General features: G+C 32.3%; 1 protein-coding gene across 2 annotated transcripts; it reads right to left on the bottom strand.

The window, feature by feature from the left end:
• Positions 1-615: 615 nt before the first annotated feature.
• On the bottom strand, positions 616-16,896 carry LOC134715915 (uncharacterized). 2 transcript variants are annotated; one of them, XM_063578469.1, is made up of 2 exons: positions 15,920-16,896; positions 616-756 (listed from the first exon to the last, which is right to left on the bottom strand). In XM_063578469.1, the coding sequence occupies exon 1, from the start codon at positions 16,700-16,702 to the stop codon at positions 16,025-16,027; it is 678 nt and encodes a 225-aa protein (XP_063434539.1). In that variant the 5' UTR covers positions 16,703-16,896; the 3' UTR covers positions 616-756; positions 15,920-16,024. The 2 variants fall into 2 exon arrangements, with proteins under 2 accessions (XP_063434539.1, XP_063434540.1); XM_063578470.1 differs by lacking the exon at positions 15,920-16,896 and adding an exon at positions 5,181-6,087.
• Positions 16,897-18,148: the final 1,252 nt, after the last annotated feature.

The raw sequence follows: 18,148 nt of genomic DNA, 5'->3' as shown, positions 1-18,148 counted from the left end.
CCAGCAGAAACTTCTTTAGTAAACATTCTTAGAATAATTCCTCTGCGACTATAGTTTGTTCTTATGTTGAGCATTTTCACCACTGTCAAAAATACGGAGAGAGTTGAGCGCATTATGTATATGCCTGACCATTTCAGGAGCCAGTCGTTCAGTTGTTGTTGTTTGTTGCTGTTTATCATATTTGCATTTCGTTTATTGATTTGTGCTTGCATCACACCGTTGGTTTCCCCGATTTTATGTTTGACGGTTGATATTACGTGGCTATGCATATGGGGTTTGTTCATTATTAAATGCCATATGAGAACATATAGTTTCTAATATCCACGTCACTTGGTGTCTGGCGTAAAAATGTCTCATTGGCAATCACACCACATCTCCTTATTTTATATCAATTTTTGATATATGTTTGTTTGGTTTTTATTATTATTTTTTTATCTTTTTTTTTGTTATGCTTGTTTTTTATGTTTGCTATTCGTTTGTGCTACTCTTCTTCTGTAGAATGCACATGATTGGTATGTTGATTTCGATTAAAGTACCAATATATCAAGATACTGCAAGGTCAAGCTGTTCCTTAATTTAACATAGTGAAAAGATAACGATCACTAGAACGAGCTATTATTTTCTGCGAAGTATGCTTTATTTATATCTAGATATCTAGAGATACAGATGCCATATGAAATTGGTCCAAAGTAAAGTAGAGCACAATCTTCGTTACCAACAGTTAAAATCCTATGCAAGCTGCAGCGTGAAGAGCATCTGAAAAAGAAAAGAAACATTAACTAGGTGTTGAATAACAATATACAAATTTGAATAATATATACAATTTTAACCGTGAACTCATTTCTAAGAAGAACCTGTTCAAATTCAGTAAGCAGTACAATCGTTTACCATTTTTCGTATGCCTACAATTTGTGTTTGGACTTTCGTTTATCACTGAAGATTCTGTTTTGATCCCTCAATGTATTTTTTTGGGTGCATGGTCCACGTTATGGTGTATTCCATTTAGTTTAAATAGTTTTAATTCTATAATATAAACTGACCAATCAAAATGTAATGCATGGTACTGAATTTAATTACCATGATGATTTATTGTCAATTGTTGTTTATTTTTATCAAGATTTTAATTTTTTTCGACATTCCGTTTCTGTACTTTACCAAGAGTTATTATACTCTGTGTGGGTTTGTAACAGAATGATCATCAGTCAACAAATGTCAGATTGCATAAATTGCTGTGATAGTATCTTCTGCAGCGAAACAAAATATACAACAGGGAAGAAAATCAGAAGTTGGAAGAGTGACAAAGAAAAGAAATTTCAGGAATTTGCTTAAAACTTAATTAAAGAAAGATTAGCTGGAGTGCAGTGATTGTTTGATGAAAGAAGAACGATATAATAAGTGCTTCTAAACAACAATAACTATAAGATAAATGCAACAAACATCTATTGCATTACTTATAGAACAATTAAAACTTCAAATAGGATTTCCCCATGAATTGCTCATATTGCAAAGACGAAAAGTCTGCTGAACATGGTAAATGCATTACATTCTGTTAATAAAGGACATGATTCTGGATGTCTAAGAAAATTACTAAATTATAAGCCTCATATATATTCTTTGTTTTCCAGAATACTAGTATTATCAATGCACATGTAGTATTTTATTTCGATATGGTATCGGTTTCACCATGTAGTTTGTTTTCTCTGAACGTACTAGATAGTTTTTAACAAGCTTGAAAATTATGTTATCACCAATCAACATGTTGTCTTGTCAAGTCAGCAGAGCGAACGATCTCGACTTGTCTTCACATTTTGTCGAGTAGCTGATATATTATGTTATCAATATGATAGAAACCAGATAATTCTGTTTTTTTCGTGGTAGAAATAGTATACTCGTTGTTTGTTTAACCAGCAAACCGGAAGAAGACTTGATAAAAACGTGCTTAAACTTTTAACGTTACTATGAGTCGGTGATAAGTCCGGGTCACTGATACTTATAAGCCGGGTGAAATATATTCGAACTCCATTTGTGATAAACAATTTTATATAGAGCTGGACAGAGAGATACAGGCACTAGCTAGAGGAACCTGCTATTACTTATGCTTAAGTTTGAAGTATTAAACATTAAATTTGAGATGATAAGTTATATCACCATACATGTCCCGCCATCTTTGTATGAACCTTAAATTCACAGGAGAACTAAGTCAAAATAATCATAAGATAAAGTAGATGTTGTATGATTGCCAATCAGAAAACCATAACCACAATTCAGTTAAAGTGGATGTTGGCAATTGTAGCCCTCAACAATGAGGGGGGAAACTTTATAGTGTATATGTTATATAAAAAAGAAGATATGGTTTAATTGCCAATGAGACAACTCTCCACAAGATCCCAAATGACATAAAATTAAATTAACAGCTTAAGCTAGGTCACCGTACGGCCTTCAACAATGAGAAAAGCCCATACCGCTATAGTCAGCTATACAAGATCCAACAGTCAGAAACTTTAAAACAATTCAAAAGAGAAAACTCACGACCTAATTAGTGTACAAAAAAAGTGAACAAAAAGCAATTAAGTAAGACAAAAACAAACCATAACCACTCCTGACTTGGAACAGGCACATACATAAAAAATGTATAGTCGGCTACAAAAGGACACAAAATGTACAATGTGAAACAATTTATTTAAATTAGTATATGGCGTTCATTATCACTGAACTAGTACATATTTGTTTAGGGGCCAGCAGGAGGACGCCTCCTGGTGCGGGAATTTCTCGTTATATTGAAGACTTGTTGGTGACCTTCTTCTGTTGTTTTTTCTATGGTCGGGTTGTTGTCTCTTTGATACATTCCCCATTTCTATTCTCAATTTTAATTCAGAAAATACGCCAGAGTTTACGAAAAACATATATATCGGACATGAACCAACGACAGCCACTGAACTACTTGACTCTTGCATTTAAAGAATGAGGTACATAGATAAAGGAAGATATGGTATGAGTATGAGTGCCAATGAGACAACTCTCCATCCCAGTCACAATTATAAAAGTAAACCAGTATAGGTCAAGGTACGGTCTTCAACACACAGTACTGGTTCACACCGACCAGCAAGCTATAAAGTGCCCCAACAAAGAACTAATGTATTTAACCATTAAAAACAGTTCGTTTCAATTGTTTCAAAGGTTTCTGAATAGTTTATGTTTATAGTGTTTACGACAGAAAACCAAGGGGTGATTGGTTTGCTCTAGCTAAATTAAAGTTAGTTATAGATAACATCATACAATAAATAATTGCCGTTGGTTAACCCTTTTCAAACATAAAAAACTTAGAATTAAAGCCTAAAATATCCACAAAAACACTTCTTTTATCAAAAAGACATGTACATAAAAAAAATCAAATAGTTTCATGCCATTTCGTATTTCATTATCTCAAGTTTAATCATTATTAAACTGCAAGGCGTCTACGGAAAATTGAACTCAAATAAAAACATTTTTTTTTATAATTTTAAGATGAGCACTTAATGTCCTGAATGTGTTTATATCAGATTTTAATTCAAACAGCTGCAAAGATGCTATTCTGCAATTAAGTGGTTAATTTACTTTTAATAAATCTTCTGAAATCGTAATGAAGAAATTTCTATGAAAATTTATCATCAACACATTGATAGCGATAACAAAAACGTTCTCACATCTTTGAAACATCAGTATAGATCTTATATGCATAAATCACTGTAGGCTGCCACCCTTTGCTTCTAATCATAATCGAAAATTGATTTAAATTGGCTTCATATTTTTTACAACAAAATCTAATGATAAATCAATAAATGCCATGAAGTGTTAATTAGTTCAAAATTAATTGGTTACAGGCGAACAAAAAATATTATTTAGAATATTGAAGCCAAAATAAACCAGCAAAATATGCATCATAGTTATAGTAGACTAAAAAAAATATTAAACAACTATATGTTTATCCTTTAAAATAAAGATTACAAATCAAATGGAAAGTACAATTAAATAATAAAAAAAAAGTGAACAAAGGCGTGAAATACGGAACAACAATGCACAAAACAATAAACATAAGGCAAAAGATACAAATAATTTTGATGACTTCATGTGTTTATGACTTGGGTTACTGATTTTTCTGATTGCTGTGTGTCCTAAGTTCAGATTGTATGATAAAATACTAACAATCTAACCTTGCAAGACGTAACGCGCGGTATGTACAACGTTCTAATGTCTGGCACAATGCTAAATCAAATAAATAATAAACTTCAGCATAAAGGCTATTTTCACATTTAAAACAATAGAGATTATGTATATCATGCAATTTAAGTAGAAGATGGCTGGCCATATATTATCAAAAAAATATAATGAATTTTATATGGGATGCTAAAAAGTATATTTACCTCAAACTTTAACCTTGGTAAATATGATGTTCTTGGCCTAACAACTCCCTAATACTCACAGCTCAATTATAAAATCGTCAATTGCAAATAATTACATCACGTATATGCAATGTTTCATTATAAATGATTTCATCGTTTTTATAGTCGGACAACCATATTGTACCGTTTTTAGGGAGGCGCAGTCGCGTTGAAACGCAACAACAATGACTGCAGGCGCTCTTTTTGGCAGCATTCCGACAACGAGTTGGAACATTGAGGGGGGGGGGGGGGGGGTGAGAGTTCAGAACTTGGGACAAGCACATGGAAGTATGGTAGCCTTTAACTTATTTTGTTTATAGATTTCCACTCGTCCGCGCTTCTGACTATATGTGCCTTTGTCAAATAATATCAAAGGAATTACAACAATGGCATTCATTTATTTATTGAAAATTAGGATTTGCGCCAGACAAATCTTACCGTCTTTAATAAAACAACCATTTGATATTGCTTTCAAAGTACGTAGAGGGATTGAGATATTTAATATTTAATATACGTTACCCGGATATGCATCTATATGTAAAGCGAGAAAAATCAAATCTGTAATTTTAAAACACGTTAATTAATTTGTATTGTACCTGTTCTTTCGATTGAAATTGAATACGGATTCGAAAGCTCGAAGTATATGTAATGTCACGTAGAATAAATATATTCGTTATAAAAAATCGGTCGAGAAAAAAAATACCACCTATAACAAATACGAAACCGTTTTAAAAATTGAGATATAAAACATACTATACTTACTTTGATTTTGCCAAGAACAGAAGTTGTGGTTAATAGAACAGAGATCATCCAAACATTGCAAAAAGCTTTAAATAATGTCACAGTTTCTAACTATATGTATAAAGAGTCATGCAAGTCATCATTAAAGAAGATATTCCAACAATGTGGAATATTTACTCTCCTCTGCTCCTTGGAAATTTGCTGAAAGTGTAACTTTAGAGTTTTTTCCACGGTATTTGTCTAAGTCAAATTTTGCTGTCCACATATCATGTCCCCGATCTTCAAAATGGTGCCACTCTCCTTCAGCTATAACGGCTACTGCTTTTGCATTCGGAACTTTGACCTGCCAGTTGATATTTGTCAGCTTACTGTTGGTGTGTAGGACTCTTGGCTCTTCAATAAAGCATCCATCTTTCCATTGGGCGTACTGCTTTGGAAACGGGTAGACAGGCTGGAGGGCTCTGGTACAATGAATCAAGTAGTTGTAGACGTTCGGAAGGGATTTGCTGGGATCGGCTGCTGGTAAACAGTACAGCTGAAGCTTGTAATAATCGGATTCCGGCATGTGGACAAGAAAATGCACCACACTTTCTCTCGTTTGCGCAAACACATACTTAGACAAGTCCTTGTCATTACGACAATTGATAAGCTGGGTTGTAAATTTGACGTGAGTTTTGGCTTTTATTTTAATTTCCAAGTGATTATCCCGAGCAGTAATTTCTGGTTCCGGGTGTGACAGTGTTTCAAGTCCAAGTTCGGAAAATCTCTCCTGTGGACCAAGGTACCCTTCAGGTAGTTCCGGCTTTTTATCCATGTTTGTATCAAGCAATTGAGCTGCAAGCCTTATCCACCCTTATGTTTCTCTGCCGAGTGAGAAATCAGCAATGCAGACCGATATAGATGTCGCCACAGTCAGAGAGTGGTAACCAATAGTTATTTGTGTTCGTTATGATTTTATCGTAAATTTCGGCTGGAATTTTCCTAGCAATGGAGAAGCTAAATTTAGATGATAGATAGAACTATGTCAGTTACAATCACCATCATCAAATCAAAATAATAGGAGGATGTTAACACGAATGTATAAGATGGATTCTACTGATAGAACAACCCTCTTCAAAGGAGAGTTATAATTGTCGATAGCTTGTTTTCTTACTTTGTTTTAATTGCATTTTAGTGTAGGAGGAAATGAACGTCTAGATTAAGTAAATACAGAGAGAAAATATTTTAATTAGTTTAGTTGCATAAGACTGAAAATGAAATACCGTAGTGAACTTGTTTACTTTCAAAGAACTATATTTTTTTGCGAAAATATGTCAGAAAATAAGATTTCACCAGATGAATCATTTTGTTTTAGTAACAGTGTATAAAAAGATCTCCACATGTAACTTAGACGGACTATGTGGTATTGTCGTACTATTATAGTATTAACTTCACTGGAAATTAGAAATACTACAATGGAAACTTTGCATGTATCTATTAAACATTGCCTGAATTTATTTAAATAAACCAGATCTACATCTGCCTAATTTTCATTTAAACTAAATAAATGTGAAAAGATGAAAGAAAGATGTTTTGAATTCAGATACATATATATTCTTTAATAGTTAGATATAATTTCAACATGCATTTAAAATTATGCTTCCATCACGATATATATATAACAACAAAAACATCATCATCGAAAGAAAATCCATTATTTAAGAATGTTCAAATTTCATTTTATAATAAATTGCCAGTCTATTAGATATAGTTTTAAAATAGCAAACTCAAATAACTTAGGAGGTAATGATGCTTAAAAAATCTTAGATTGTGATCAGCATTTTATATGAAATAACAAACAAAAAAAGGTACAGATCTAAATCGTCCTATTTACAAAGTAGGAGTTCTAGATTATCGCGGCACAACGTAGAATGTAATTGCAGGTGTTTAATGAGCATGTCTACATTCTACCATTACAACTTAATATGACGTCATCAATCAATTATAATTTGAAAGGACACGAAAAGTATGTGTGTACTTTGAATATGCCATACAGGTTTGCATGTACTGATAATACAAAATGGAAAGCTATAAATTCAGCTGTATTTTGGCAAAACTTTTAGGAATTTTGGGTCCCCAATGCTCTTCAACTTCGTACATAATTTGACCTTTTTATTTTTTTTATTCAAGCGTCACCGATGAGTCTTTTAGGGACGAAAAGCGCGTTTGCTGCAAATACAAATTTAAATCACTGTATCTATGATGAGTTTATTCATAAAAATGTAAAATTAATGCTTGTGTACACGATGTACACACACGCTTAGCATGCTTCAAAAGAAATATAGGGATTGATTGTGACTTAATGTTCAGTTGCAAAATACATCATACAACTTCAAATTAACAATTTAAAAATATAATTAATAGGTTCAGATAAAGGGACAGTAAAGTGCGTCCAACGGTATAAAAGGGTAGAATTTTGACTGCCACTGAAAAATGAGGATATTTGGTGAAGGCAGCTATTTTACTCTGCAACAAACCACATATGGACCACTCAAAAGAGCTATTTAACATACTATTTGAATAGAAATTTGAAAATTCCTGACTGTATTTATACAACCACCAAAACCAAGCCTTATAGCAAGGGTTTCACTGACAGGAAGCAAAAAGTTAAAGGGATGGTAATCCAACCTACCAGTTTATATACTTGAGGACAGGGAATGATTTTCACAATTACAAGTTGATAATGACACGAAAAGGCTATTATGTGAACACATCAGTTCTTGGCAATCATACCACATCTTCTTTTTTATATTGTACCTTATAATTCCAAAGTTATGATTGTCGGCAACGACAGTACAAAAGTGTTAGAATTCTGCGAAAACCTTTTTCGACCCTGCGATTCCTTCTGTCAGTTTAAAATTATAGTATGGTTGACTACAACAAATCTTGATTCATTTTATTAAATGAATTTATTTATTTCTCTTGAAGAAGCTTCAGTCAATGTTATCATAACATTCCGAAATAGTTGATTGATGCCTAAAATTTATAATTCCTGAGTGTATGCAAATGTTTACTGCAAAACCTTAAGTTTATCTATCAGTCATTTACTAAAAAACAAACATATTTCGCAATTTTGTTTCAGACATTATCTCTAAATCATGTATTAAACTTCTGCCAAAATTTTATAAAAAAACGAAGACGGTTTGACATATGTTTGGATGTCTATAATATATTTACAAGTTAAATCAATAGATATATATATCCTACGCATGGCTTTGACAAACTTGAAAAAAATGTAATGGATCGCACGTACAGTCGGGGCTGTTGCTTTCTGTTGGGAATCAAAATATCTTTTTAATACATACTACATCCTTTGCTTTTTCGTGTGATATCTAGATATTTCATAGTTCAACAGGGAATATTTGAGGTTTGTTGTAAGATCTAGTGAGGTAAAATATATTGAGTTTCTGCGATTTTAATGGTTTCTGTTGACAGTTTTCAATCAGTTTACGATCACTAAAAGAGTGTTAAGTAATGCATGCATAAAAAAACCCTCACCAAAGACATTATACGTATAAACTCGTTTACATGAGACTTGCATGCAGTGGCGCTCAGACCAATAAAGTTGTAAGGCCAATCCAAAGTCGAAGTATAGAAAAGCATTATGAACAGAAAATTTCCCAAAAATATTGTGTCAAATTCTTCTGAGGCAATCGCTTCTATAATCTGGAGGTATATACACCTCAGAGTATCGAATTGAAATAACTAATAATAAACAGTACAGCAAATGAACAGATCAATGATATTTCATGTCAACACACAAGTGATAACAAAGATAATTTACAATGCAGTTAAATTAAAAGATAACAACAACCGACTTATTAAACATATAAACGTTTTAAGATCGATATTTTTTTTTTCATTGTTAAAGAGTTGATTAACGGCCAATGACAAATATTGCATCCATGTTAAAGACGATATGGTAAAAGGAAGACAACTCTAATGTAAAAAATATTTCAATCAATTTTTACCACCAGCTCGTTGTACTTATATATGAAAATCATAGAAGTAGGGTACCTAAATAAAGTAAAATTTAAGTCGATTATTAGAGAGAAACGCACAATTTCAAAATGTACAGCATACAGTATACGTACAGTAAACATCAATTCTCTTTATAGAATATCAAGTTTAGATTCTGTTTTGGATTTCAATTCTTTATCTATTGTTGCTGTATAGCTAATAGGAATTATCAAAATAGCGCTGACCTAATCATGATTTTTTTTGCAATGTTTAAAACACTTGTATTTAAGGTTTTCTTAAAATTTATTTTCCAAATATTGTGACTGATGTCAATACTGTTTATCAGTTTTGATACCCTGACTTCTGTTTTATTTTTTAAACGTTCAGTTCAGGATTATAAAAAAATGTAAAAGGAATGTTTATTTTTATTTTTTGTATTTCACTTTTTTTTCTCAGACCAATTAAATCCTTTTAAAATGCAGACACAAAACAAAGAAAATCATAACTTTGTCACAAGAGAGAACAGCATATGTATGGCTCTTCTACAGACGAATATCACATCAGTTACAGCTATGCAATTATGTGTTACATGGAGAGTTGTCTCATTGGCACTCTCACCACATCTTCCTATATCTATACACCATGAAACAGAAGATACACCGGTAAAATTAAATTACAAAAAGAGGACATTAAACTCCGTTGACATAAAGATCCATGAAAACAAACCAACCAAACTAAACAATACACAGAACAGGTTTGATTCAGCCACGGAATTAAGATACTATGGTTGAAGCATGTGCTCCAGAAGTGAAAAATATACAATACTGATGAACTAAGGATTTGTATAGTATATTATACACATCCTTAGATTAACTTAAGGTAATCGTATTGTTAAGTTTCAAACTAAGGCAATTGTAGTTTACCAATGTTGAAATCTCATATATCAACCTAAAAAAAAACCACAGCAAAAAGTAAAATCACAAAAATATTGAACTCCGAGGAAAATTCAACGCGGTTAGTCCCTAATAAGAATGGCAAAAATCAAATGATTAAACACATCAAACGTATGGAAAACAACTGTCATATTCCTGAATTGGTACAGGCATTTTCAAATGTAGACAATAGTGGATTGATATATGGTGAAGTTGTATGACAGTCGCATCGAATTCCATTACATTTACAACGACGCGTGAACAAAAAAACATAAATAATGGTTTTCCCGTTTGAATGGTTTTACACTAGTAATTTTTGGACCCTTTATAGCTTGTTGTTCGTTGTGAGCCAAGGCTCCGTGTTGAAGGCCGTACTTTAACCTATAATGGTTTACTTTTTAAATTGTTACTTGGATGGAGAGTTGTCTCATTGGCACTCACACCACATCTTCCTATATCTATATAATAGGTAAAATTGGCAAAACATGGGTACAACAGTCATTACTGTGTCACAATCTCAAAACTAACAAACATTCAGCAAAGAAACACAAAAAAAAATCTATCAAATTTAACAACCACATTTATTGCTTCGCGCGTTTGACCTCAGAAAATGTAAACGTCACAAATGAAGAAATATAAAATGATCTTGTCGTTCAAAATAGTTTCAAAAGAAATATAATTTCACATGGGAAATGGTAGTATACAGGGTTAACCAAAACAAAAGTTTTGTTAGAACTTATTTCAGAAAAAGACCGAGTTTTTAAATTATCCAGAATCCACCCAAGCAAGATAACACACACAATAAAATTGCATTTACTCCATTAGAAACTAAATAAGATATGGCTTATACAAATACTCAATTTAATTTTTCCATGTTCGGTCAGTGTCATCTCAAGATTTTGAAATTTGTATGCTAGTAGTTATGTTATTGCGAGGCAGAAATTCCGAATGTTATGTAGATGGTGTGTGGTCGTAATCCAAAATAATAATCAGTTAAAAGAGATTATATACATCATATTCAATTATCTCACGATAACTGCTGGTGAAAAAAACCCAGTTGAAACCGTAGTTCATCACAAATTTTTTCATAAATTAGTCTGCAGTATTATCAATTGATTTGTGCAATCAAAATTAGACAGACGATGTCAATGGAAAATCAAACTAATAAGTCAAAGTTAATTAAACAATACCCGAACATGAAAGAAAAACGAATCCCTTTTATACTTTCTTTATGATATAATAGACTACAGATATCTTTTTTTTTTTTTTTTTAATTTAAACGAATTTATAACTGAATAAACGAATTTATAACTGAATTCGAAGGTTATATTTTTTACAACGAACATGTGTCAATTTTTTATCAGTTGTAATCCAATTATGTATATTTTTAGAATTTTTACTTTGATGTCAGGTAACAAAATTGGCTTAAAATAAATATACAAAAATGAGCTGAAATACCAGGTTCAATCCACCATTTTTTTATTACCTGTACCAAATCAGGAATCGATTGAAATTCGAACAGCAGTATACTACTGTTGCCTTTATTTATACAACTAAATGAAAATAAAAGTATCTTGAAAAAAAAAAGAATAGACTATACATCTCGTTTCATTAATTGTTTTGTTTTTGGTTCTTAATTTGTTTTGAAAGAAAAAAAAACCACTGTAGAATATTAACATGTTAACATAAAGAAGAACAATCATTTTCTTGCCAAAATCACTATTATAATGTAGCATAAGATTCACAATTATTATTGCATCGAAGTATATAATTATGACCGACAGATATATTAATTATTAGTACTTGTGCTACAGTCTATACGCATGTTCTGTAGAGGAAATGTTATACATTGTTAAGTCTTGATGAATTCACGTATTAACGCGGCATCGAAAAGGATTGCATGTCTGAATAAAGTGCATTGTAAGTGGGAGTTCCACATACCAAAAACAGAATATTTTTCAAATGATGTCACTATCATAAGAAATGTTCAAACCGCCGACACAATTGACTCTAAAGATAAATTAATCCATATTACATTCCTGCAATAGAAACGTAGAAAGATACTAAAAGGACATTCAAACTTATAAGTCGAAACAAAAAACTGATAACGTCATGGCAAAACAAGATTTAATATGCAAACAACTGTTGAACAAATTCTTTTTATCAACAGAAGAAGAAACTCTACATAGAATATGGGCTTTTTCCGTATGAAGCTCGCTGGCAAATTTTGATTTTGATATAGTTGTTGGGATGAGAACAGACAACTCGTGTTAAAAAGAACACTTATGTGTGAAAAAAGTCCGATAAGATAGGAAAAATCCCTAAAATAATGACAAAAAAATTAAACTAAGCACCTAGTAGTGTTAAATGATTTTGCAATAAGTAGTATTCCGTTTTCTACCAGTTTGGTTTTTACTTGTAGAGAGGGTACAATGACATGATTTTAAAAAAAAATTGATATACAAATCATAATCATACTGTCTTCAGAGCATAAGTTTAAGAGCATTGAAAACAAACCCAGCTATACCTAATTTGACCCCTATATAGCAATAGAAAATTAGAATACTATAATTATATAGTATCTCGATCTATGAAAATTAATGTTTAAGGTTATAACAGGAATTCCAACCTCCAAGGTTAATTCAAAAGGGATAGTCCATAAAGGATGACGAAATCTAACGTTAACAACAATTAGAACGAGAGAAAAACTACTATCAAATTCCTGACTTGGTACAGACATTTCCCGACAAACATTATAGGATAAACCTGATTTTGTAGCGAGCTAAACCACCTACTTGTATGACAGTTGTTTAAAGTTCAGATATGTTGATAAAGTTGGTTGAGAAACCCAAACATGTGGATATGATATGTTGACCCAAAAAAGCGTTGCGGACACATGGAATTTCATAATTGTTTAAATTTTTAAATACGTTAACAGCCCTGTGACACAACATTTTTTTAAATTACTTTTACATGTTTAAAAAACATCAAAAATATCATGATCAGGCTTATAATTTGGTATGCCATACGTGAGTAACGTCTTTATAATATTTATCAGTGGCGCTATGACTACTCGGCTGGTGATACACTCGGGAACGAAACGTCTACCAGCATTGATATCGACCAAGTGAATGTAAAAAGTTGTATTATATTCCCGGCATATAGTTTGGTACGCCCGACACGCGTTTCAACTTCATTACTCCTATCAGTGATGCTCAAATCAAACAGTTAGAAGGCCAAACAAAATACGAAGTTGAAAAACACGTTTCGTCTACAAAAGACTCATCAGTGACGCTCAGATCCATATAGTTAGAAAACCAAACAAGTACTGAGTTGAATAGTATTGATGATCCAAAATTACAAAAAAGTTGTGACAAATACGGCTAAGGTTATCCATATTTGGGATAAGAAAATCCTTAGGATTTCGAATAATTCATAATTTTGCAAACAGTAAATTTATAAAATGACCATATTATTGATATTCATGTCAAAACGGAAGTGCTGACTTCTGGGCTGGTGATACCCTCAGATACGAAACGTCTACAAGAAGTGGCATCGACCCAGTGGTGTAAATAGTTATCAAAGGTATCAGGCTTATAATTTAATACGCCAGACGCGTGTTTCGTCTACATTAGATATGCCGGTGTAAAGTACAACCTTTAATCTGGAAAGTATTAGTAAATCAATAGATATAGGAAGATGTGGTGTGAGTGCCAATGAGACAACTCTCCATCCAAATAACAATTCAAAAAGTAAACCATTATAGGTTAAAGTACGGCCTTCAACACGGAGCCTTGGCTCACATCGAACAATAAGCTATAAAGGCTTTTTTTGTTGTTTTAGATATTAACTGTTGTAACAATGTCATCGAGATTGCAAAATACAATTGATTTTTTCCATAGTCGACAATAGTACAAACTTCGAAAAGTTTGTTTTTGCACGACGCTATTAGAAATAAAGAACAAAATATTTGGTCATACTGGTATTCATTTAAAGCCAAGAGCTAAAGATTCTCGTTGATATTTGTACACAGTGTCACACATTTAGTTTCATTAGGGCACATACTTTATCTTTTTTCGCCTTTGGTATATTGAAGATGAAGTGTCTATAAATAATCGGTCATAATACTCTACATAGCACTTGGAGTACAATATTTGTGCTCGAAACACCGAATCCATGATAATTCTAGCTCGAAACTTTTATAACCGCAAACGGTCAATCAGAATCAGACCCCATCCCTAATTCTAAATATCATGTTATCTTAACATCAATTAACTATATTGAGTATTGAACCCTGTGGAGCACATGCAGTCATGTATGTTGCGTTTTATTGGTACATGCAATTTTATTTGAAAAACACCGCTTGATTGTTGTCATCTGCCAATCAAGTTAATGGAATCTATGTTAATCAATTATGAATATATAAATAAATACGATGATATAATCTTGACACCATCATAAATTAATTGACCGATACGATGTGTCGGTGTCTCAACTCACAAGAAACAAGTTTTAGCGGTAATGTATATTTAGAGCCAAGCTTAGTCGCCTGCTTTTTAAGTATTCCGTTTATGTCGTGAATTTGCTTGGCCAAGTGATTCATGCATAGCAAAAATTACACTGTCGATGCAACTGATCCCTATTATTTTGAAAGTCCCTTAGTGTTTTGTTTTGCTTTACCTTGATTGGTTGCTCCAATATGCATGATTTTAACGTTGTAAATATGCTGTTGCTTTAATTTACGACTCATAACTTTATATAAATGTAAAGATCTACAATTGTGCTGTTTCTGGCAGTTTTGCCTCAACTGTCAGAAATGTAAACCCTTAACGTAATATTTTAGATTGAATTGAAAATAAATAGAAGTACTTAAATTTGATCAAAGCCTTTCAAAGAGAGCAGAGTGATACCTCTATCATTTATTGCACTTTCCGATAAACTGATGATGTTCTTTCACTAAAAAAAATCCATTCTTTACTGGATACACATGTCTCACATACCCATATCAACTTGAAATTAAGTTTTCAAGAAGGTTTGATCCATGTCTATAGCCTTTTCTTACGATTGATGCTCATAAATATTTCAACCTGAAGGCATTATAAAATACTAATATACTAATATACTACTCCAGAAGGTTTGTGAGAAAGAACGACGACTGCAATTTTTATAGTGCCGCTGGATTAAAATGCAAATATGTTGAGGGGAGGGCCATATTTTCAATCTCAATTTGATGTCTCTTTCATAAACCCTAATTGTTAGAGTTTTGTATTGTATTACTGAAGCTAAAAGTTATTTAAGAGACACATGAATTTATATTTACGTATAGTAAATAAAAAGGTGCTAAGAGATATGCCAAGAACCTCCTTTTCCCTCTTGGACAGCTGCCGGATAAATCACAAATCCAATAGCTGAGGTGTCCTATTTTAGATATCCTGGTTTATGTTAATTCAGCATACCATACGCATCTTATGTAACAGTTAGCTTGTTATCGTCTGCTTGTTACATTTTCAATTTTCAAATTAGATAAAGAAATTCCAATGAAATAAGCTAATTTATATGCCAAATCATGAAGGATACAAGTGGTTTCAAACTAATTTTTCTGTTTCCAACATCTTAAATATACAAACATAAATTTCAAATGATAAGATATATATATACTCTATGATAAATCACAACAACATAAAAATAGCAACATAAGCAACTACAATGCATGGCATGCTCAAACAAATACTATTTGTAAGTAAATGCAGTTTTATATGCTATATATTCACATGTACTAGAACAAGCGCCGCCAGCAAACATTATTTGTAAATTTGTAAACATACTTACTTTCAAATATCAATTAAAAGTTGCAATTGGAAATCCAGAAGCCCCCTATATTGTTAAAGCATTCAAGTATTGTCAAGTCAATGTCAAATTTACAGCAAATCACATTTAAATGGTGAACTCGAGCATAGTAGAAAATTTACTCTCCTCATCTCCTTGAAAATTGGCTGAAAGTTTTACTTTAGAATTTGACCCTCGGTATTTATCCAAGCTAAATTTTGCCATCCAAACTGGTCCTCCCCGGTTTTCAAAATGGAACCACTCCTCATCAACAACAACGGCTACTCCATTGGCATGTGGAACATTGACGCGCCAGTTGATATTCGTCAGATTGCTGTTGGCGTGCAAGACTAGTGGCTCATGTAGAAAGCATCCGTCCTTCCATTGAGCATAGTGCTTTGGAAACGGATGAACCGTCTGGGCTGCGGTTGTACAACGAATCAGATAGTTGAATACGTTCGGAAGAGATTTACTTTCATCAGATGATGGCAATGCATACAACTGAAGTTTATAATAACCGGTTTCTGGCATATGAACCATTACATGGATGATGCCTTCTTTCATCTGAGCAAAGACATATTCTGAATATTCCTTTTCAGAGATACAGTGGATAAGTTGGTAAGTAACTTTGATATGTGCCGTCTCCGACCCTATTTCAATTTTCAAATGATTATCCCGTGCAATAATCTCTGGATTCGGATGGGTCATGGTTTTAAGTCCAAGTTCATTCCATTTTTCCTGGGGTCCAAGGTAGCCTTCGGGGATTTCTGGCTTTCTTCCGGCCATTTTGTTACTCGAACGTACTTAGTCTATCTTTAGGTTGTCTTCCAAGTAAAAGAAAGTAGAATAGCAATCCAGAAATATGTATGCGACGACACTGACAGTGGTAACCAATAGCCTGTTATGTTAGCAACGATTCTATCGTTATTTTCTGTAAGTTACGTTCTAGCATGGAAAAAGCTAAACTAAGATGATAGATAGAAGCTTGTCAGAAACAATCTAAAATTATACAACATACGTATTTATTGGTTTCTTGTTGGTGGAAGATGTATGTTCTTTTACTTCATGCTATATCTATTGTTGTCTCCTAATCGTCATTAATTAGTATCTTTTTGTAGGCATGATTCTCTTTGAATACTCTGTGAAATTCATAGAATAGAACTTTCAATTTTCTTTGTTGATAAATAAGCGTAAAACGTAAATACACTGAATTCACTTGTATAATTTGTTAATAGATGTTTCTTATAATACTTTGGTTTTATCTTTCTTACATTAAGCGAGTGGATGTATTTGTTTGTGTATGTTTACATCATCATCTAAAACAATTATTTTCCCATCAAATACAATAATTCAATTACAGCTAAAGTATTGAAGTACAAAACGATCTGAATAGTTTCGCATCTTTTTAACCATTACCAGTCGGGAACACAGTAGTTCAGCGCAGATTATAAGTGGGTTCGTTTGTGTTTCTCTATGAATAGAATTCTGTGTTATGTATCGTTTGTGTTTTCATCTTTTGCTCTGGCAATCGTATTGTATGTTCTTTAATTTATAAATGTTAGTTCTCGATTCTTTATTTACAAAAACTTTTTATGATTTTTATAACTTTTGATATTGAAGTTCCGGATCAATATGGATACATTATATAATTTTGGTATTGATTGAGTATGAATAACTTTATTGATATGTCATATGTCCCATTTTATTTGGTAGTTTCTAAGGTTTGTTTTGTGTGTAGTTTTTATTCAATTAATATAATTACCACCTACAACACAACTATACTAGTGTTTAAAGTGCATTTGAATTATGCATGACGTAATTTTAAAGCATTTGTCAAGATATAAGGCATTGCTAGATATTATTTATACATTCGTCATATTAGAATAATCACCAATAATGGGATTATTTTGGTGCATCCAAATAAATCTAGAAAAACGCTCCGGACGAAATGAATTATTAAACGTGTTTTTTCCATTTTTTGTCGTTGAATCCACTGAATGTTCGATTTTCATAATAAAGTGACACGATGTTGACAGATTTTTTTGTTTTTGTACCAATTATTTGTTTTGTAAGCGCTTAAATTCGGAACATAAAATGTGTTTTGTCTTCTTGAAATAAGGACTCAATAAATGTGAGAACACGATAGTTTTTTTCGGATAATCTTTTGCACTGCATATGGTATGACTGTTGAAATAAAGGCAACAGTAGTATACCGCTGTTCAAAAAAATCAT

Source organism: Mytilus trossulus, chromosome 4, assembly GCF_036588685.1.
Source record: "Mytilus trossulus isolate FHL-02 chromosome 4, PNRI_Mtr1.1.1.hap1, whole genome shotgun sequence".
Lineage (NCBI taxonomy): Eukaryota > Metazoa > Mollusca > Bivalvia > Mytilida > Mytilidae > Mytilus > Mytilus trossulus.
The sequence above is the reverse complement of the archived record's forward strand: the minus strand, read 5'-3'. Positions and strand labels throughout refer to the sequence as shown.